General features: G+C 36.9%; 1 protein-coding gene across 2 annotated transcripts in view; it reads right to left on the reverse strand.

Annotated features, from left to right (window-relative positions):
* The window catches only part of LOC136678694 (smoothelin-like), a 74,054-nt gene extending 52,886 nt beyond the window's left edge, over nt 1–21,168 (reverse strand). Inside the window, exons 1-5 of one of the 2 annotated variants that reach the window (XM_066656793.1) lie at nt 20,496–21,168; nt 5,273–5,430; nt 4,241–4,319; nt 2,236–2,314; nt 978–1,054 (exon numbers count right to left, since the gene is read on the reverse strand). In XM_066656793.1, coding sequence (XP_066512890.1) covers nt 978–1,054; nt 2,236–2,314; nt 4,241–4,319; nt 5,273–5,430; nt 20,496–20,546 — 444 coding nt within the window. In that variant the 5' untranslated portion in view covers nt 20,547–21,168. The remainder of the gene's footprint in view (nt 1–977; nt 1,055–2,235; nt 2,315–4,240; nt 4,320–5,272; nt 5,431–20,495) is intronic. The other variant, XM_066656794.1, reaches the window with a different exon arrangement.
* Between the last annotated feature and the right edge of the window lie 1,631 nt (nt 21,169–22,799).

Raw genomic sequence — 22,799 nt, forward strand, 5'->3', positions numbered from 1 at the left:
TTGCTAATCCTCTAGTGCAGTTATGAAATGATGCTTTGGGAGGAACATTGCTATATTCTTTACTTTAATAGAGTTTTAGCAAGAAGAGAAAGTAAATGTTTATTGGAAAAATGACCCTGCATATTCCAAATATAAATCCTTCATTAAATCTTGCCCTTGTGTAGGCGCAATTATAGACTCTGCTCTGCTCTGCTTTTGTAAACCTGTGACACAAGTATATTTTTACACATCACTGTGACAACTGCCTCAGAAACCTGTTTTACCTCGTAGATTTATTGATCATGTATGTCGCATACCTTTGCAGAACATTTTCATCTGCAGTGCTGGGCAAAGCAGGTGTCTGTTGTACAGATCTAAGGAGTTTGCCCTCTTATTCATTACATTTAACTGTTCTCTGGGGTTGCATTATTGGCTTCACATGTCTGGGAGGAATGGTGTGCTTGACCCTATCCATAATTGTGCGAGATTGAGGGAGTCCTAGCTAGCTATAAGATTAAAAGATGAAAACCAATACTAGGAAGTAAATTTAAATTAATAACCACCACAATAATAATAATACATTTTGTCTACTCAAATGTACTCTTTACCAACTCCACCCATTTGCTAGGATACCCCCAAGCACTCAATGCTACCAAGATAGGACAGGTGTGGCATATCCATCAAAATGTCTAGACCTGCAGGAGTTTCTGCAATACTGCCTCAGGCAGTTCTTCGGTAACTGAGACCATGATAAATGTTAGAGCCTTGTGTAAATGTTGTCTACTGAATATTAGACAGTGTATGACTCTGAAACTAAATTCACTGTACTATTCAGACACGGCATATATTCGTGCCGAGATGATTCTGACAACTAACGTAGAAATGCAAAATACAAACTCAAAATTCAAAACTTACAAAACGGCAGTGAAAATGTCTTAATATTCGTTATTCAATCTTTCATCACAACCACAAATTGTCATCTGCCACTTTCCACTCACCTCCAAGTCTAGGCTTCTTTGAGGATTGTTTTGGGGTTCCATATGCTGGCCAGTTAACTGAATCTTCTCCAATGCACCTGTTTAAAAGCACAAAAAAAGTTTGGAAATTTGCTACTAACATGTTTGGTTCCTTTATGTACAGAAATTAAATCAACACAATCAGGATATCAGAGGGCAGAACAGTCATTTTACATTTTAATACAATATTTTAAAATGTTAAAGAACCAACAAATAATTTCTGAATGTCAGTGTTATGTGTAAAATGTTAACACAAAGTTATAAATGGCACAGATACTTTAACACCATTAAAGCAATTTCATAATCTGTCAACAATCAGGTGTAAACAAACAAAAACCAGCAGAGTTGCAGTCTGCTCTCTCCTAAACATTATGTGGTGGGAGCTGGAGCTGGACAAGTAAGAGCAGACTGCACCTTGGCTGCTTCTGGTTTGTGCACACCACACTGTTTACTTTGTGTTATTCAGACAGCATTCCAGTAATTTCTGCTTTAAAACACCTTTTGGTGTTGAAAGCTTTTCCAAAGAAAAAAGGTAACTCCTCCATGTTTTGGAGATGTGACGCTATAAATATCCATCCATCCATTATCTGTAACCGCTTATCCAATTTTTAGGGTCGCGGGGGGTCCAGAGCCTACCTGGAATCATCGGGCGCAAGGCGGGAATACACCCTGGAGGGGACGCCAGTCCTTCACAGGGCAACACAGACACACACACATTCACTCACACACTCACACCTACGGACACTTTCGAGTCACCAATCCACCTGCAACGTGTGTTTTTGGACTGTGGGAGGAAACCGGAGCACCCGGAGGAAACCCACGCGGACACGGGGAGAACACACCAACTCCTCACAGACAGTCACCCGGAGCGGGAATCGAACCCACAACCTCCAGGTTCCTGGAGCTGTGTGACTGCGACACTACCTGCTGCGCCACCGTGCCGCCCCGCTATAAATATGAGACATGCATTTAATAATGACACAAAATTATTCTGATTAAGCTCATTTTTGTCTGCTCACGTCCCAAGTTATCTATTACATGTGATTATTTCAGGATTATTTTAATTTAATAACAGCCCCAACTTGTTTTAATTTTCACAGGATTATTAGGTGGTTCTACCATATTCAAGCCATATGCACAGAGCCATAATATGCAAATTTATTATTTATGAAACACATATTTATGAAACACAGTGCAAAAACAACACTAGTTCTCTTACATCTACCTTATACACTCTTACCTTGGATCTCTTCATCTCTCAGTCGGCGAATGGCTGAACGGATGAGTTTCCTCTCTTCATACTCTGTGGTAGTTCTTAGCTACAGATAAACAGGGCACAACTCAAAGATGGCTTCAAACAAGCTGAATAAAATTTAATGATTACATACTTAATTAATCACAATACTATTCACTGAGTAATTTTTTTTTTCCTCAAATCTCAAGCCTCAAATTTCTTTTCTAGTCAAAATGATAATTACAATTTTCTGGGGTTTTTTTCCAGAGAGAAAAAGAAGGAAACATTTAACCAGAAGTTAGACACTTTGACCACTAAATACACTATTGTTTTTTCTGTATTTTGTGTGTTTTGCTTCTGTCAGGAGATGTGCTTTTAGTTGGTAAAAGGGAATCTATATGCATCATTTTCTGCAACTGTCTTAAATGGTTGCATTTAATGATTTGCCGTTTCTCATGATCCACGTAATCCCCAAAACCTTTCAATGATGTTGCCATCTGTGCTCTGAAGTAAGCAATTCATTGTTCTAATAACACATCAGTTTGTTTGCACATTTAAGATCTGATGCAAGAGTGAAGCTTAATTTTCTCATATCTCTCAAAAAATTTAAATTAAGATACAGACGGTTTTGGAGGTTTACCAGGGTTTGCATGGTTGTCCAAACTTATCTACATGAAAAATGGCCCATAAACTTTGCGCAGTAACATACATTTACATTGAAAGTACAGACAGAGTGTGATTTTTACAGATGAAAAAAAATTTGTTGAAAACAAATACACACATTAACACCATTTTACACAGAGCCCGAAACTGATGGACATGCGTCACTGCTTCAGATTTTGAATTAGAACTTCTACTTTTTTCCCTGTGTCGTATAGATGCGGTTAAATCAAGCCGACCAATCAGAGCATTGTCGTCATGATTCCAGACAAAACAGGTGAGCGGGAAATGGAGATCAATTCTTTTCCCACTAAATAATCCATAATCATAACACCAACTTTTTAAAAAAATTAAATAACAAAGTATGTATCTCCACTTTAACTTAAAATCAAAAGGTGTAGCTGATAAGGTTTGCCATTTTAAAAACAAGGACACATTTTTCTGGAGTATTCAAGCTGAATTTGGCTGAATACAAAGTGTGCTGAGCTGGAACACATGAGCATAGCTAGAAGCAGTGCATGTGGTTAAATTGTCATGAGTCACGGAAATATAACTTTTTTTAAAAAGATGCAGTTTAAGTGGAAGACACAGGTTTGAGTAGCTAACAAAAGAAAAAACCTAAAACCTAATGCTGACTAAATGGTTAATCAAAACTTGAAGCTCCTTCATTGTTGCTACTCTTCTGTTTGCATAAGCAATGCATAGAAAATATCATTTAAAAAACTTCAATATATTGTGCCCATTTTCATAAGTTGATTAGAAATAAATACAGCTATTTAAACAGAACTGTGCCATAATGTACCGCCCAGTGGGAATCCTGTGTTTGGTCGCCATGGACAGCTCACATTTGTGAGATGGTTCTGGTCCAAACACGTACGATTAAATTACTCCAGTATTACCACTTGCCATTTCGTAGCATACAGTTGTGTATTTGAGGAGCAAAGTAAAAGGTAGCCTCGTGTTGCCAGATTCTAGGGAGAGTCTGGTGCCTTTGGCCATTAAACATAAACAAAATTTTACTGACATGCAAAAGGACCAATCACAAGTCTGCTATTTTGGCATGATACATAGGAGGAGGCAGTCTTTATAACTCGCGTCAAATCAATAAGAGCCGCGATACACAGAACTGCGTATATGCAGATATACAGAGAGCCAATCAGAATGCAGCTGGCAGAATTCTGACAGTGAGGCCAAGTTAGTGCACTGTATGCATCAGACTCTTCATCAAATTGTGGGACAATCGTCTGTGGCTGAGACTAGTTAAAGTGACCTAGTAAGCTAAACTGCAGAGGACTGGTGAAGACTGAGACAGGGACTTTTTGCAAATTCTTAGAATTGTACATAAACTTACCATTGCAGAAAGCTCATCAATGTCATCAATATCCTGAAGCTTTCTAGAAAGCAGATCTAAAGATGCTGCCAGTTCAGGCCTGTATGAAAATGTACACAAAAGATGCACATTTTGAACACAACACGCAAACCTGCCACTCAAATACAACAGGCTGACAATTGTGTCTTTTGTTATGAGCGACAGCTTCTGCTGTGCTCAGCAGCAGAGCACTCACATACCAGAGTTTTTCATGGCAAGAAAAAAAAAAACCCTCTGTCTAAGAAAACAATTCAGAACGGAAAATATGACTCTGTAGGACGGAGAGAAAATCTCCCCATGCATATGTGGAGATGTGGGAGAAATAAAAAAACAGACAGAGAGTGGGTTGGGATTAACTGCATTATCTAATGCAGAAGGTGACTGGACTGTAACTCAGAACAATGAAAGGCATTATTGATATTGGAAAGCAAGAAGAATTTTTGAGCAGTCTGCAGCTAAATTCACCTGCAATTTATCTAAGACATCAGGGCCACACAAGGTATCTTTTGTTAAACAGTATTATGATATTCAGATTTGCAGCAGAAATTTGGCACAAGGCTATAATATGCAAGTGAGCCCTCTAAACAAACACCGCTTCTGTGAACATCTTGCCTGAATTCAAATGCCACAGATGAGCTTCTGTGCATGTCTGGATGAATTAGGACATTCACAATTTAACATTAATTATTTTGATCTGAATTAGCTTTCAATAATCAATCGCATCACAAAAAGTATTCAGTACGTATGGGCTATATATTTCTTTCTCTTAGAGCCGCAACAGACAATATTTCTTAAACTACTGCAACTCTCAATCTCATTAGGCCTTATAATCCATTTATACGGCTGTTACTAGAAATGATGATGATGATTGATTATATAAGATTTTTTTTGTATCCTCAAATCAAGCAGCAAAAACGGGCCCATTGAAAAATTACATACTGTGAACATTTTAGGCTGGCACGTTGACCATTGTTTGTTCTTGTTTTAGTAGAGGCAGCTGACAATTTCTCATACCGAAGCTGATTTTCCTTGTCCTCATATTTGTGTTCTTGAGCACGTCTGAAGCGTTTATTTGTAAGTGCAGCCTCCATGTCCTCAATTTCACGTCGCCGTAAATCCCGAATAGCTGTTCGTATGAGACGGCGCTCCACCATATCCACGGTGCCATCAAGCTGAAAACACAATAAGCATAAGAGTAATATATTATTATATGTATTGCAGTCTTCATGTTTGGCAAATATGAACATTACATAATGCTTGGCAGTTTCTTAGAGCAAAAACTGTTTCTGGTAAGATTTTAACCCTTAAAACATTTAGAAAAATGTTCAATCACCCACATAAGCAACCTGAAAGTTCCTATGTAATAGACAAATGAAGGAGTGTATACAATGCTAATTTTGCATTATGACTGTAAATAAAGGCGCAACAGGTAGTGTCGCATTCACACAGCTTCTGGGACCTGGAGGGTGTGGGTTCAAGTTCCGCTCCGGGTGACTGTCTGTGAGGAGTGTATTCTCTGTGTCCGCGTGGGTTTCCTTTGGGTGTTCTGGTTTCCTCCCACCAAAACCAAAAAACACATGTCATTAGGTGGATTAGTGACTCAAGTGTCCATAGGTGTGAGTGTGCAAGTGCGTGTCACCCTGTGAAGGACTGGCGGCCACTGCAGGGTGTGTTCCTGCCTTGTGCCCAATGATTTCGGTATGCTCCAGACCCACCGTGCCCCTTAACTCGATAAGTGGTTACAGACAATGAACGAACTGTAAATAAAATTATTAGTCTACTATATTTAATCAGAAAAAAAATAAATAATAATATTCGGCCAGGCTGAAAATAGGCAGTATGGGTGTTTCTCATGATGGTCTTATTAGTGTTACTAGTTAACACCAAGAGAGCTGGCCAGCCCGCAAACCATAATGTACACAAAAGCGAGGCAGAATAATTATATAGGAGATGGTATTGGCTGAGCAGGAGATTTAATCCATGTAAGGTTCCCTTCTGGCAATGACAAGAAAGTCCCAGTGGTAAACTAATAAAAGTTTAACAATGGTTGTGTCAGTTTGCTTAGTGCTTTTCTCACTATGAAACAATTTTATAAATCGTAATAACCCATGTATGATGTTTCCTGAACTTCACTTGCTAGTTTGTCATTTTATATTTTGCACAGAGTTAATCTAATATTAGAAAGAATTGTCTTTAAAAGAACCAGTTTATTTAAATACACAAAACAGGAATATACATAGAGTAGGAATAGTATCTATTCCTTATGAAAGATTCTGCTTATAATTAATGTACAGAATTACTACTTCAAAGACCGCCTACAATAGATATCTTGTTATTAACTCTGTTAACATGTTCGTGTGGTGTTTTCATAGGCTAGCAAATTAAGCTTAACAGTACATTCAGCCAATGGAAAGTAAGTTTACAGCAAAGACCCCTCAGCCCCCATGGCAACAACTCACAACACTGGGTTTTCTTTAATGCAAACGCAGCAGAAATTTCACAGTACTTAAATTCTCATTAATAAAAGTGGCAATCTTTATATGAAATCAGTCCTCCAATGGGGTGGTTTCCCAGTTAGGGATTAAACCATTTTGAATTGCAATTTTCCACTGAAAGGAGAATATAGCCATTGACTAAGCTTAATCCTCGTCTAGAAATCCAGCCCTTTATGATATTATTTTGAGAATCTTGGCCTTTATGGTTTATAATCCCAATTAAATAGTGTATTTCTTATAGGAATATCTCTTTTAACATTAAAAGGTGCAGCAGTTAGGTCCTGGTGCCCAAATACTCCAACATTCAAATATTCATGGACTTCATAGAGACAGCATTAAACTGAAGTTAATGGATGAATTATTAGTGTTTCATCAATGAATGAATATACTTGTCTGTATGAACTAGCCTACGCTGAACAGAGACAGTAATTTTAAAACAGTGAGCTAAAAGCACACTTGTTATACGTTGATTTAGTCAACTCATTGTGTAAAGTAGACCTAAAATCATATTGTTGCTGTCCAAAGAAAAACATGCATCTTCATTTTTGTCGGTTTTTAGTTTACTACACCAGTTGAACATAGCTATGTTTTCTTTGGACAGCAACAAAATATTTATTGAAAATCATATTATTGTTGCATCACTGGATAATGTTGTTGAACATCACAGATATTCCTTATATCACACAGGCATAAAATTATGTAGTCGATGTAATTTTATGAAATTATTTCAACTATGAAAACTTAATTTCTTTTGCTTCAAATAAAGTTAGCCAAAGCTAGTTTACTGTAATATACCATTACTCTTAAAATAAAAATGGAGAGAAGGAAAAGCTGTAGGCTGGGTGTGTGCCTTCTCATGTAGCAAATCAACAAGACAACAAAGTTCTGGGTGTTTTGACAATGACAATCTAAATGAATGCCAAGTAATTTTGGGAAAATTGCCAGCAAAACACTGCCTTCTGCATTTTTTTTTTCTTTCTAATCACTGATAAGGACATGCAAGCTACAGCTTGTTTCCCTACGATACAGTTTGTGCAGGAGTGTTCCATAACACAGACAGCATTATGTGCAACCGTCCAATCGGAATTCAACACTGAATATAGAAAATCTGAATATAGGACCTCTGACAAATAACTGAATATATGAGAATCCTGAGCACACCAAGATGCTCCAATGAGTTTCTGCACTGTTAGAAAAAACTGTCACTGTGGTGGTACACATGGGTATCTTTAATAAGGGAACATAATTGTACCTTATTCTATTATAATTGTAGATTTTTAAATTTTGTTGATTTCATACGCCCCATTTGACCTCCTAGACATATAAATGCCCTTATTTTATACCAACTCTAAGAAATTAAAGTTTATAAATATCTCCTTCTGAAGAAGAGAATGTAATAGTACTCTGCTATTTTAATGTTTAATGAGAAGATTTTTCTGTCAGCATGTCACTCATCATCTCTTTGTTTCTCCAGTAACAAAAACCCTTCCGCCTTCTTGGCCATGATTCACCTTAAGAAAAAAAAAAGGAAAAAAAAAAATTCCCTGTCATCGACGCATGTACATTGCAATTTGCATATCACATGTATAGTGCAATTAGTTTGGACATGCTTCCCACTGAACATTTTCACACAAGGGCATTAACGCTCCTAACAAATTCATTTGACCCTTTATAGGTGTTGATTCCAAGTGTTAATCTAGTGCTTTCTTGTAGAGAGTCAACAAGAGGGCCATGTTTTTACTCAACCTGCTTATTCCTAGATGATGCCAATCCCCTGAAACAAGTAGTTCATCTGGATAATCTCATTTAAAGTCTGTTTAACGATTACAGATAAAGATCAAAAGATGAGACATCTATTTCTGTGCTAATGAGTATGCCAGTATAGGACAGGTTTACTTTAAAAAAAAAATAGGAGGTTAGCAGAACAGAACTAAATGTTTTAATATTTCAAGGATCTTTTAAACCATGAGTATTCTTGCAGTTTTCCGCTGGACAGCACTTTGTGCACTCAGAGTCCACCACAGAGAGGGACTGCCAAGAATGTTCAAGAACTTATGTCCACTGTGGTTTAGGGAAAGAAAAGGGAACCAAGGGAGGGCAATGTGAGAACATCAGAAAAGGGCATTTTTTAAGATACAAGATGAGTATCCCAATGGTTAAAAATAAAACAAATAAGACACAGTAGACACAGCCACTGTATAGCTACTTGCTTGCTTCAGTTTTGCTTCCTAGTGCTAATGTCAATTTGTTAAATTCTTTCAAACTGACATCACATTGGAGAATTAAAAACAATTGTTTCAAAAGAAGCACTCAAACAACAATTTTGAACTGATTAAATTATTTAGCCTGTCCTTGTAAATGTATAACTAGGCACTGGACAAAATGGAAATATTAGAAATTTCCATTCTATTGTTATGTAATTTATGATGGATTTGGATCTTTTGAAGTAAGAAAGATAATCAAAGAAGTTGCTGCTCCAAAAGATAACACCATGTTTAAGCTGTTCTTTCAAGAACTTTACATTACAGAACAAGAATACTTTTGAGAGAGAGAGAGAGAAAGTGTGTGTGTGGTAAGCGAGTGTGTGAGGTCAAGCAACAAATCACCACAGTGACTCAGTAATTCTACAGCTCCCCCAGCATGAGTTTGCCCTTATAAGGACATAGGGCACAATCATTCTGACCCTGATGTTTTTATGACGGGGGCAAAATTAGACAGCTCATGTAGATTAATCTAATGATGGTATTACTGTCGTTCAGTGAAACAGATAAAGCGATGATGTGAAAGAAAAACTTTACCTCCAGGAATAAAATCTATTATTTAAGGGTATTTTATCATGTTGGTATATCATAAAACATCCTTAAATAAAAATTGTTGGCAACCTCAATTTAATATCTGATTGCTTGACACCCTTTGGAAATAACTAAAATCAATCACTATTATAACCATTAACAAGATTCTTACATCTCTCAACTTGGGATTTAGATCCCGACTCATTGCTGGCCACTTCAGAACTCTCCAGCGCTTTGTTTTCCTTCATTTCTGGGTGCTTTTTGAAGTATGTTTGGGGTCAATGTCCTGCTGTAAGACCCATGATCTAGGATGAAAAACCAAGCTTTCTGACACTGAGCCCTACATTGCGATCCAAAAACCTTTGGTAATTTTCAGATTTCATGATGTCTTGCACACCCAGAGGTACCCAGTGCCAGAGGCAGCAAAACAACCCCAAACCATCCACCATACTTGACTGTAGGTACTATGTTCGCCTCATTCCGTTTTCAGTAAACAGTAGAATTACATTTCTTGATTATATTGCGCACTGTGGACAAAGGAACATCAAGATTTCTTGAGAGGAACTTCTAACCTTGAGGTTGTTGATATTTTTCCACAATTTTGGTTCTCAAGTCCTCGGACAGTTCTCTTCTCTTCTTTATGTTCTTAGGGTTTAGTGTGGAACACACAATGTAAAAGGTGCGATTTTTATATTTCCCCAAACATGTTACTTGCCACAGGTGAGTTTAAATGAGCATCATATGCTTGAAGTTATTTACCCACAATTATTTTGTGTGAAATTGTATACATTTGGGCTTTTTTTCCTCTGTTATTTGTGTTGTTCCAATACACAAAGGTAATAAACATTTGTATAACCAAACATGTGTAATTGCAATAATTTTCTGGGAGAAATACTTAAACTGGGGAGGGGGGGGGGGTTTAGCTGGAGCATAGGTTTATGATTAATATCATTAAAGTTCCAATTTTTTTTGCTATTGTTTTGGCAGCTACTCAAGAACTAAAAAAACTAATAATAATTAAGCCCACAAACGTGATGAGAAAATATAAGTACCTGCTAAATCTCATATTGACAGATGCCTCTGGAAACAAAAGACAGCACTAACATTTAAGACGTATTTATTTATTTATGTTTTGTTACCTATGCCCTTTAATTTTAGATAACGAGGAAAATATCTACTGTGCATATATGGTACAATAATATATTGGTTCTGTATTGTCAAACCAGTACAGGCTCAAAACCACCAAAACCAACTCTTTAGGGATGTCAGAAAAAATAAACATCAGCCATTTATTTTGAATGCTGGGATCTTTTGGAATGCTTTAATGAAATGTTTGCTTCCTGACAGCGACAAATAACTACAATAACTCTGCAACAGACTGCATGAAACCCTAAAAACTTCAACACATGCCAGCTAAACTGAAACAGGCCGTGGTGGATGTTTTCTGAATCTGTTTATGTAACAATAATTATATTATCAATGTATGGTACAACGGACATTTCCTCAACTTTTGTTGACCTCAGCATTGCCCTTTGTGTATTACCTAAGCAAGTAAGTCACCAATATTTCTGCCAATCACACCGTTCTGTTGTGTCTTTTCTCTGTCTTCTCTATTGTGTGGCCATGGTGTTGATTTGTTTCAGAACAGTGGTTGTATTTATTTAGGATGTTAAACTTTTTATATTGTCTGAATAAAAAAACTAAACTTTAGCTAAAGGTTAAAAGATCTTTAAAGGGTTGTAAATGCAACATTATGCCATCGTATTATCCTTAAAACAAGGACATAAAAAGATATTAAAATGTCAGTAGTCAAATAATTTAATATCATATGTCATACTTTTTGGGACCATACTTGGATTCCATAAAAAATGGCTAGTATAACAGGCCTAAATATTTATTTTATACTATTTGTTACCTATTGTGTTCCTACAAAACATTATTTGCATTTCTGAAATATAAGTCTAACTCATATTTAAACAGAGAGTGTGACACACATTGGGTTTCATAACTGTTTAAACCACCATGTTTCTGCACCATGATTCTTTATCAGATCATTAAACAAGATCATTTTGCTTATTTATACATAAAGCACTTTGACTATGAATGTTTTGAGTACAGTAAAAGAAGCCTTCCTGCTCTATGAAGTGCTAGCTCAGTTTTCATAGTAAATGTAAATATTAATTAAAAATGGCTCATTTATTTCCTTATTATGCCAAGAAAAACATCAAATGCTTTTTAGAAACACACAGAGAAAGTCCACCAAAAATGAATTCTACACTCGCATGAAGGTTGTTGAGGGAACACAAACACAAACAACTAAAAATAACCCCAAGTGAGCTGAAAACCGATGGAAACTGCACATTGCTTGGAACCCATGTGAGACTGTGACATTTATAACCTCAGGGGATTAAGGGTTTGGAAAGAGTGAAGCACACTCTGGAGCAAGTGAGAAAATACTTCGAATGAAGGGGGCATTTGGAATCCAAGCTCCTCTTGACCCCAGGAAAAAAAAATTCAGGGAAGCAAGAAACCAATATGGTCTTCAAGAAGAGTTAGAAATATTCTAAATAATGTAACAAACAAATCGCTTCAATTTACAATATGTGGACACTCCTCTCTATTCATTATTTTTAATATGTGCCTTGTGTACCTGTGCAACATTCTCTCTGAACAATCTTTAGACTAGTCAAGGAAAGCAGGCTGTTGCCATTTTTATATACACTATATTTATGATTGCAGTTTAACACAGTAGATACATTTCCTACTGGTGTCCATAAAGCAATAAAGAAGCAAAAATTTTACATTTGGTAGCACTGTTGATCCTAACTGATGTTTACCATTTACCAATTTGAATTAATCTACATATTGTCCATGTTTAAATGAAGTTCATATTTTTCTCAGCCTGTAAGAAACAAACATTTTAAGATAGTGACCTGCCACCTGAAGGACTACATTATGGAATGTACTGAAAGATGATCAGGCTCTTAGCATGTCAAACACAATGAAAACTTTGATACACACATATACAAAACCTAGTTGTTAGACACTAATCTACTTAGTCTCTATATGACATACACTTTTAATTCACAATGTGTTCAGTATTCTTTAGCACTGGTTTAATTCTGAAAACAGAACGGCTTACCTTGATGTTCTTATTGCTTAAAGTAACCCTAACAGTGACACTGAAGTAGGTAAAAACCCCTGTCCACCATACTTCACCAGTATCATGAAGCTATGTATAGAACAGTCCACTATTCAAACAAAATCAGATCAATAGTGATGCCAGGTTGGCATGATAAAACCCAAATACTGCTATGGCTTCAACATTACACACAGATTGAAATTGTATTTATTTACAATATGTTGTAACTTGTAGATAAAAAAAAGAGATAATACAACATTATGTTCAATTTTTTCTTGTCTTGTAAACTTTCTATTACTTACTATTTTGGGAAATATATTTTTCATTAGACAGCAACGATGTGTGTATGTTGCTACTATATATTTAATATACATTTAAATTTTTAATTTCTTCATGAAAAGGTATGCCATTTCTTCATGGGTTCTGTAGTATGTTACCTATGAAAATGGGGTGTTAAGCCTGTTGGTGTCTTCATAATCAAAAACTCGTCAGTAAATTAAATAAAACATTAATCTGTAACCCTCCCATCACAAAACTAACAGCACAGCATTCTCCCATAGGCCTGAGACTATTCTCAACACAAAACATTCTCAGCTTCTTCAGAGTTGTAAGTCCTCTCTCACAGACTCTTCTACTTGCTTGACCAGTTTTGAATAGGTTTTAAGTCAGGAAAGCAAGACCACCACTGGAAAAGATTTTAAGGGCAGTGATTCCTTTCTTAAAAATGGACCTGACATGCTGCTTTGGATCACAGACCAGAAAGAAGACTTAACACCAAGTCAATTCATTTTGCTCTTAAAATCTCCAGGCAATTGACCACTGCAGAAATGCAGTATATGAAACATGAGCAAGGTATTTGATTCATGTTAAAGCAACTTTCCACTCATTTTCATAATTATATGTATTGCCATAAATTTGCTATAATGTGGCACAGAAAGTATGACAGACTTCTGTCTTCTGACCAAGTGCTTAAATTATTTTTGTGGCATTAGTGAAGCCAGTGCAACTTAACGTAAAAGACAATAAAACATGCTAGAAGCACGTTTCTTAAACAAAAGTAATGAAGATGCACTCTTGAGAATACTATTCTATTGACAGTTTTATTCCTTTTTTTTTATGGAGACCATGGAGTCTGTTTTCCCGCCAGGAAAAAGTCATTCATGAGTCAAAGGAGGGTTATGTATGCTTTTGTAGAAACTTCCTTGTGAGCGCTCACATATTAGCCAAATAATGACAGATTTACCCCAGAATGACGTCAGTCAGTAGTGAGAGGCAGAAACTGTGTGCAAATACAGACAACACGTCATTACAAGCATATAACTCACAGGTACAGGAATCTATGGGTACAGTAGACAGGTGTAAAGCTGTCAACTAAAACACACTGACTCATAAGAACATGCTCCTGTTTTCATACAGAGTCTGAATGAGTCACCCATACTTCATTCACCAATAACTCCTAATGTCTGAGAGCCACTGTGTAATAGAAGACATCTGTGCTATAGGCTACAAGAGCCAAATGATGAAAACAAAACTATTCCAAGAACACAACTCCACTTAAAATTTCAGACCTTTAAACTGTAGAGAATGCAATTTTCAATGATGTTAAAACATTGCCTATGGCTTTGAAACTAGAGACAGGATTTGCAAATATTATGGAGATCTTCATAAAATCCTCAGACAACAGTTAGTATATGTAAAATAAGATAAAAGGAAAAAAAAAGATTGGTTAATTTTCTGTATTTAACGCACTAAAGCAGAGAGATTTCCAAAGTTTATGACTGAAAACGTTTATGTTTATTGTTTTCATTTGATGCCTTTTTTTTTCTTCATTAAATCATACCAAATTAAGCATTATTAAGGGATTCTGCATTTCAAGTCTCTCTGTACCCACTCAGTTCAATTTAAACCTGACGCAAGTTGGGACTAAGAGAGTACCCGGTTCCAGATTTGACTAATGGAAAAACCAAGAGTCTAGGTGAGTGGAGTGGAGTAGGAAACATGCAGTTGAAAAGCACCTTTTATAAGCAAAAGTAGGATGTTGCTCATGATCCTACATTGAACTTGGGCAATGAGGCAATTGTCAGAGTTTAAACAGAACTTTTTCAAGATTGCAAAGAATTTAGGTCTTTTACAATGTACCATATTTAATATTGTGTAATGATTCAGAAATCTAAAGAAATACCAGTCTTTGTATTGTAAGGCTGGATACCAACGTAGGGTTACGCGATATGACGATATCAGATTGTGAAGGATTTTGTAAGAATTTGTACACGATACACCATCACAGGGAGATCTTTGGATCATGCTAATGCACATTGTCTGCTGCAGTTCTTATAAGCTGTTTCCATACTGTGTACATTTTACAAATCAGTTAGAAGGGGCAGACTCTCAGGACACAGATAACGTAAGTCAGTACTCTAAAATGTATGACTACTGAATTAAAACCAAAACAATTCGTTATTCTAAAGATGCATGAGGGGGAAAAAAAATGTAAGAGTTTTTTTGTAAAGAGTACTTGCTAAAAGGAAAGGGAAAAACACTTAAAAAAAAAAAAAATAATAATAATAATAATATAATATATATACATTTTTTTTTTAAATATTTAAATATGTTCCCTATATATCTCCGTTATGGCCAAATCAGGGAAAGCTCCCACCTTCTAACACGTCTGACCTTAAAAGGGGACGAATACTGGATTACAAACAAGACTAAAATATCAGAATAATTTGAGGTGAGTCAGAACCTTTTTCCTGTTTGGTAAGGGTAAAAAGTCATTGGAGAGGTGCATGAGATTAGTTAGTCAAGTAAGTTAAAAAGTAAAATGTTGGCATTAAGCTTAGATAATACACTTTTTTTTTTTCCTGCAGTAAAATTATTATTTTCCTTATGAAGAGGTTGGGTTCTTCCAAATGAAGATTTCAAATTTTAAATTTAGAAAAGTGCCTAAAATGTTTGTTGGTTTGATCATATTTTGACCATTTAACGATTCATTTAATTATCTTTAAAAATAGTAACAGTAAGTTCAGTAACATTACTTCAAAAGAATTGCCTCTAATTTATTCACCGCCTCAAGATTTAGGTATGTAATTTCAGGCAGAAAATGGAAAAAAAAAATACCTTGAGTGTTAATAGGTTAAAACCAGCATGAAAAAGAATCGCGATCCTGCAAAAAAAATAATAAAAAATTTACATATTTTTGACATATTGCCCACCCCTACATCAACGTTGATCAAGTGTGACCTTTGAACCTTCAAACAGCACTGCATAAGAAACTGTCATGAAACAGTGATTAATACAGCCACATGGGCTTATGGAGCAATTAAAAGAAAAATTGTTGCCATGTAACAGAGTCTGCCACTGCATCAAGAAATGCAACCTGTAACTCTATTACACAGAAATGGAGAATAGGAAAAAGCCATAAATCAATTCTATACAGCAATGGTTCTCAAACTGTGGCATGCCAAATTACTACTTAAGGAATTTATCCATAACTGAAAATCTGAAATTTTCATGTGAAAATGATATGATGTTCTACAGTTTTCATAATTATGCCCAAATGAAATTTGTTTTTGGTTTGATGATGAGTGGCAATGGGTCTAAAATGTTTGAGAACCACTGATGATCGAAAACAGTAGAATCATGTGCTACTGTCAGAGTCGTAAACATTTTAGCTTGTTTTCCTGAAAAATAAATGTTGTGGTTTCAATGCTAATAAGGAAAAGTACCATCTAGACTGTTATCAACGATAAATGTAAAAGGCATGGGTGTCTTGCACATGTCTCTCCAGATTTCCATTGTTTGCCTCCACAGCAATGAAAACTTCACATTTGCTGCTGTCAAGGCATCTTATATTGAGAGGTCCATGGCTATGTGAGCAAGAGAATGCTGGGTCTCATTCTATACAAGGCACAACAACATGACTATGTAGATACAAAGTTCATGTGTTTGACTGGCCTGTTGGCTGTCCAGATGTCCCATGGTGCATCATGAAGAGGAGAATCTGGTAACAGCAATCACAGGCTGTTGAGCAGCTTAACTCTTTAATCAAGACAGAATGGGCAAAAATTCCACTTAAAACAAACTAAATCAGTATCCTCAATTCCCAAATGATTAAACAGTGTAATTGGAAAGGACAGGTGATGTGGCACAATGGTAAAAATACCTGTCCCAACTTTTTTGCAGTGTATTGCTGTTGTCAAACAGAGATGCACCTATCGATTGGCCAGTGAATGGAATTAACAGTTTCGTGTAAATGTGTATGTAAACGTAAATACATCTCTAGTCAAATGATGTGTTATTATATTAAAGAATTACAATCAAGTTGTTCCTTGAAATCATTAGACATCTTTCTTTGTTCTTTTGTCAGTGAAACTTCAAAAGTATTAACAAATCACATATTCTTATTTATATTTCATTACAAAAAATTTTTTCACAAATTTTATGTACCAGACGTACGAAACCTTTTCTAAAAATTGGGTTTGTAAACATGCATCCAAGATTTGATGAACACCTGCTGCCTACATGCTCAGATGAGCTAACAGTAGTTCTCAAACGTATTAGAACAAGTACCACCTATTATGAAACCTAAACGTCCATGTATAACTTAAAAGGTCATATCACAGAAACATAGAAAACACACAAACTCTTTTATGCCGGAAGCATACATAGGCATTTACCATTTTAGTAAAAGGGTGGAGCCTAGCCGTGCAGTAGAAGGAACTAAATCAGTGAGCATTAGACACAGATCTGGATCAGCATCGATTTTGTTACAGTACTTGGTCAACTCTTTGGCAAGTAATAAACAAATGCACCATTTTTGTATGGCTTACCTGCTGGTGCAGTCCCCAAGCTAACATGACAAGATGTTTCTTGGGATTTGGAAGCTGGGATGGCAGTATTCTTTTTTTGTGGATATGCACTGCATCAGATCTTGCCCAGTAGATCTTTATTTTTATAATGCATAATGGAAACACTAATATTTATTTATACATGAAAATTCAGATTGTTTAATTTACATATTAAAACTACAGATTTTCATTAGCTTAATTCATTTTTCAGTGAATGCAGTGCATTTTCAGAATGAAATTTTCAATATGAGCTGTCACACTATTTCAGAAAGCTTTGTGTAGCAGTTTTAGAAACAGTGATCCAACATAAAGCCTTATTTGGCTGCCATTGTTCTCTTAATGAATGCCACCATTATCACTAAGAATCAAACTTCTGTCAAAACAATAGAACAAAAAAAGGCTCTAAATAAAAATGGGTCAGTGTGAGTGGGGTTTTTTTATGCTGCTAAATTTCATCAGGCCTAAATTGTTGCACATTTTCAGCACAAATTCAAAGTCACCTAATGCATTGTACAAATAAAGCCTTTCTAACCAAATGTCAGTGCATGTTTACACTTACAAAAATGTATGAGTCCTAGAGAACTAAAACCTAGAATTTAGTTTCAAACACTCCACTGCTGATTTAGTCCTTTGTTAAGTTTCAGGGTCATGCTGAATGACCCAAACAATTGAGTTTTAAAGCACAGAGATTCTGATATCTTACTCAAAGAAACAGCCAGTTAAGTAAAAAAGGGAAGCATAATATCGACTCTGTCCAAAGATGATATTCCTCACTCCTAAATCTTCCATCCTCTGATCTGTACCGATCAAAATCTGCCAATATTAAACAGTCTGTCAAACAGAACAAGATGACGCAGTTACAGAAATTGAATGAACGAACAAATTAATTGAAATGTTCTTTAAAAGCAAGAGGAAGTAGGGACACAGGAGGCTTACAGAACACCAGTCTTTATTGTAGCACATGACATAGGCCACTAGTTTAAAAAAATAAAATAAAAATAATAATAAGTGTTAATATTTTGATGCCAGTTAATGGGATGCAACTGGGTTGTCTCACTCTTCTAGACTTTAGCTAAGTGTGATGAATAGAAACAGTCTGCATTTCATCATGTCACAGTAAATATTCACTGATGAATATGTAGGTCATGTTCAATTATTTGGATATGTTTGATTAATTTCACATTAAGTTTATAGACAAAGTAATGCTTTTTTGATAGTGTGGTACAATTTCAGCATTATGGTATCATGAAGATCCTATTAAAATGTATGAATACAGCAATGTAAATTTTGGATTTGCAGTGTGTAACAATGATAGTTTTAGGTCAGCAGATCTGTCAGGCACAATGTAACCAACCATCAGTTCCTACTGCAGCAATATGACTCAGATTATGATTTCTTTTTTCCTTTGTAAAAAATATATTTCATTTGACAGACAAATGTTGGACCATCCCATCCTTAAAATGAGGAAGTTAAACACATGAAAATATGCAAGGAAAGAAAACAAAAGTTTATGTGCTGGGGATGAAAACTGTTTAAAACAGCAGGGTGGGTCAAACTCATCTGAACTGATACGCACTCATTATCTTGTTTTCAAGAGATCGTTATCCTAGATGTTACACAATACTTTACAGTGCCTAACAAACGTTTAGTCTCTAACAGTAAGGATGCTGTAAATCTGGTACATTACCAACACTTTCTCTTTATTAGTGACTTGAAAACCTTTTTAGAATGGGTCTTTGTAGAAACGTACACCGTTCAAAAAAAGCATCACAAACATTACATTTTTACTTTAAGCGATTTCATGTACTGGCCGAAACAAGATCTGGGGGTATTCAGCAAAGCAGAGTTTCTCAGATAGCCAGCTAAACTAAGCCCCAAGTTGAGGAGCGTTCAACAGAAATCTTTCTAATGTTTCTAATTGACATGACTTAGGATTAAGATATCTGACCCTTGTCCACTGCATGAACTACACGAGCTACAAACAGAAATCACAACACAGCTTGAAATATCACCATAACTGGTGTGTTAATGCATCATTATGAATCATAAAATTCCATACAAAGCGAGTTGGCACAGTACAGTAGGAAACGCAGCTGCTTCCTTTGATGGAAAACCCACACCAAACCATCCCTCCACACTATATCAGTAAAGGTCCTGCTCACTTGCATAACATAATAAAATTGTAAGTTGCTCCTGATGAGAGCACCTGCCAAATCCCTGAACATAATGAAGTAGTTATAGAGAATAAATGATGGATATGAATAATCAGATAAGAATACATGTAGAGTTCCTAGTCTGTATTCATCATCTGTATGTCATGTCTGTATTTAGTCCTGATGATTGACTGAGCAGTTAGTGCTGTTTGCACTTGTCAGGTGTGAGCACCACCACAGTTCAGCTTTTCAAATAGCAATACACTATTTGTTTAACAGGTTATGAATTGAAGCTTTGTAACTTCATTCCCAACCAATATTATTGAACATTAACCGAAATTATTAAAATATTCATACTCTGAATAGACACTTTAAAAGTGTAGGTCACTGTCAACTGTCAACAGAACGTATTTTTTCTCCTTAATAATCACTGACAAACCTTACACTACTCCCTTAACTGATGAAAGGGAGCTGTGTGAAATGTAATGTTTTCAAACTGTACTAAACTGTTCTGGTTTGCTGTCAGAGTTAGTGTATTTTAAAGATATTTTTGGCTAATTTGTCAAGCTTCCAACTTTCTAGCAAATCTCGGTTTTCTTTTTTTTTGACTCGCGAGCGTAAGCCGTTAAGTCCGTGTACTGCTGCGTGGGGCGCGTGCACGCGAAGGGGAGTCGGATTCTGGCAGGGAGTCTGTTTTCGGCACAACACCGGCTTGAATGGTTTATGGTCCAAACCGATGAGTAATGAACCATAAACCCATACCGGTTTCCGGTTTAGAAGTTGTAGAATAACTGACTGCTTTACTCACCAGATTCCGAAGGGACGTTTCATCCAACGTTGAATATTTTTTGTCTGTCATTTTTTTTCGGAGTATAACCTCAGTGCTGGATGTCCTTAAATGTTCAGTCGGTATCGCTGGAGCGTTGGTGGCTGTCTGTGGTCAGACTTTTATATCGTTTACTAAAAGTTACTGTTCATTGTATAGAAATGCTCGTTCTCCAAGAGGATAAAAGAGGGGGAAAAAGCATACTACCGCCACAAAAGCTGTTATTGAGAAGACTCGATTAATAAAAAGTAACTTTTACTTCTATTTAAAGCTCGGTTTTTGAGTTGAACTGTGAAGCTTTTTATTTACTCTCCAACGTTCGCCTTTTAGGCTGAGATTCTCTAAAGGCTCCAGTCGAGTTTCAGTCTGTAAATCCTTTAAACAGAGTCCCAATCCGAAAATGCTCCCACCTGTGGAGGTCCTGTATGATGTAGAACTCCCACCGGTTAGTGAACACTCCTGCCGGTTACTGAAAAAGCAGATAACGTGGAAAGAAAAGAGGAGAGTTTGTGCTGGAGAAACCAGGTCCACTCAGCCCGGTCAAATAATAACACCAAGTCCAACGGACGCTTATAACAAAGGTGGTCTGTACAACAATAACGTTAAGCACACGCTGCTGTTCTAGACGACAGACTGTCTTTCTCCTTCCCTGGCAGTTAGTAATTAAATATAAATCCGCCCTTAAACCTGGGCCAATAGAGAAGCGAAGGAACATGCTCGCTGTTTTAAATTTCTGGCGGGTTAAGTGTAGTGCACACATACCGCCTCCTACTGCACTGACGAGTCAACACAGCGCCATGTTCTCACCCGTCAGACAACACGAAAAACTCATCCCCTGAACAAAGTGATGGACTCAGTGCATTTAGAGAATGTTCAATCCGAATTTTTTATTTCTCATCAATTAGTTAAAGCTACGGCACAGAACATTTTTGTTTAATAGCTGAAAATTCATCAGTAGAAGGAAAAATATATGGAATAAATCAGTGCTCAAGGAAAAATATGATTCTTTGAGGTATGGATTCTGAAAAGCAGTATGCCATATCAAGCGTAGTTGAGGCTGGGATCCAGACAGCTGGTCAAGTCCATCCATCCATCCATTATCTGTAACCGCTTATCCAATTTTAGGGTCGCGGGGGGTCCAGAGCCTACCTGGAATCATTGGGCGCAAGGCGGGAACACACCCTGGAGGGGGCGCCGGTCCTTCACAGGGCAACACACACACACACATTCACACCTACGGACACTTTCGAGTCTCCAATCCACCTGCAACGTGTGTGTGTTTTTGGACTGTGGGAGGAAACCGGAGCACCCGGAGGAAACCCACGCGGACACAGGGAGAACACACCACATTCCTCACAGACAGTCACCCGGAGGAAACCCACGCGGACACAGGGAGAACACACCACATTCCTCACAGACAGTCACCCGGAGGAAACCCACGCGGACACAGGGAGAACACACCACATTCCTCACAGACAGTCACCCGGAGGAAACCCACGCGGACACAGGGAGAACACACCAACTCCTCACAGACAGTCACCCGGAGCAGGAATCGAACCCACAACCTCTGACTGCAACACTACCTGCTGAGCCACCGTGCCGCCCGCTGGTCAAGTCATTTAGTTGATATGCCTTTCCTGAAGCTTAGATACATCAAGCAACTTCTTGCTGTAAGATGCATTACCATCCTGAAAAATTATTTTATATTTAGCAGACATAGTTTGTATTTATGGAGGTTTGGGTAATGATTGCCACATTACTTGGTCCTTTATTATTACCTTCACTTAAGTAATCATACACACTTCATGCACTCCATGACTGCTTCTCCTTAGCCCTTAAAGGAACACTGGGTACTTCTTTAACATTCAAAATCATTGTGATGCTTCCTTGACCTGTAATAAGAAAAACAGAATCTCTGTTGTTGCTATTCTGGTCCCAGCATGTGGAAACTGCACTATGTTACTTTTGGAAACCATGCTCTCCCCTCCATCCCCATCCACCCTTGATTTCAGGACAGTGCAGTAAAATTAAATAAACTCTGCAACTCTAGGGGGAGCACACAAGCAAAAATGTCAGCCCTTACTTTGTTTTTCTTTTCATTAGGCTGATTTCTAACCAATACAGATCCAGGGGTTGTGGGTTCGCTCCGGGTGCCTGTCTGTGAGAATTTTGGTGTGTTCTCCCTGTGTCTGCCTTGGTTTCCTCCTGCGGTCATGTAGGCAGGTGGATTGGCTACTCAAGTGTCCATATGTGTGAGTGAATGTCACCATGTGAAGTACTGGCGCC

This window comes from Hoplias malabaricus, chromosome Y (genome assembly GCF_029633855.1).
Source record: "Hoplias malabaricus isolate fHopMal1 chromosome Y, fHopMal1.hap1, whole genome shotgun sequence".
Lineage (NCBI taxonomy): Eukaryota > Metazoa > Chordata > Actinopteri > Characiformes > Erythrinidae > Hoplias > Hoplias malabaricus.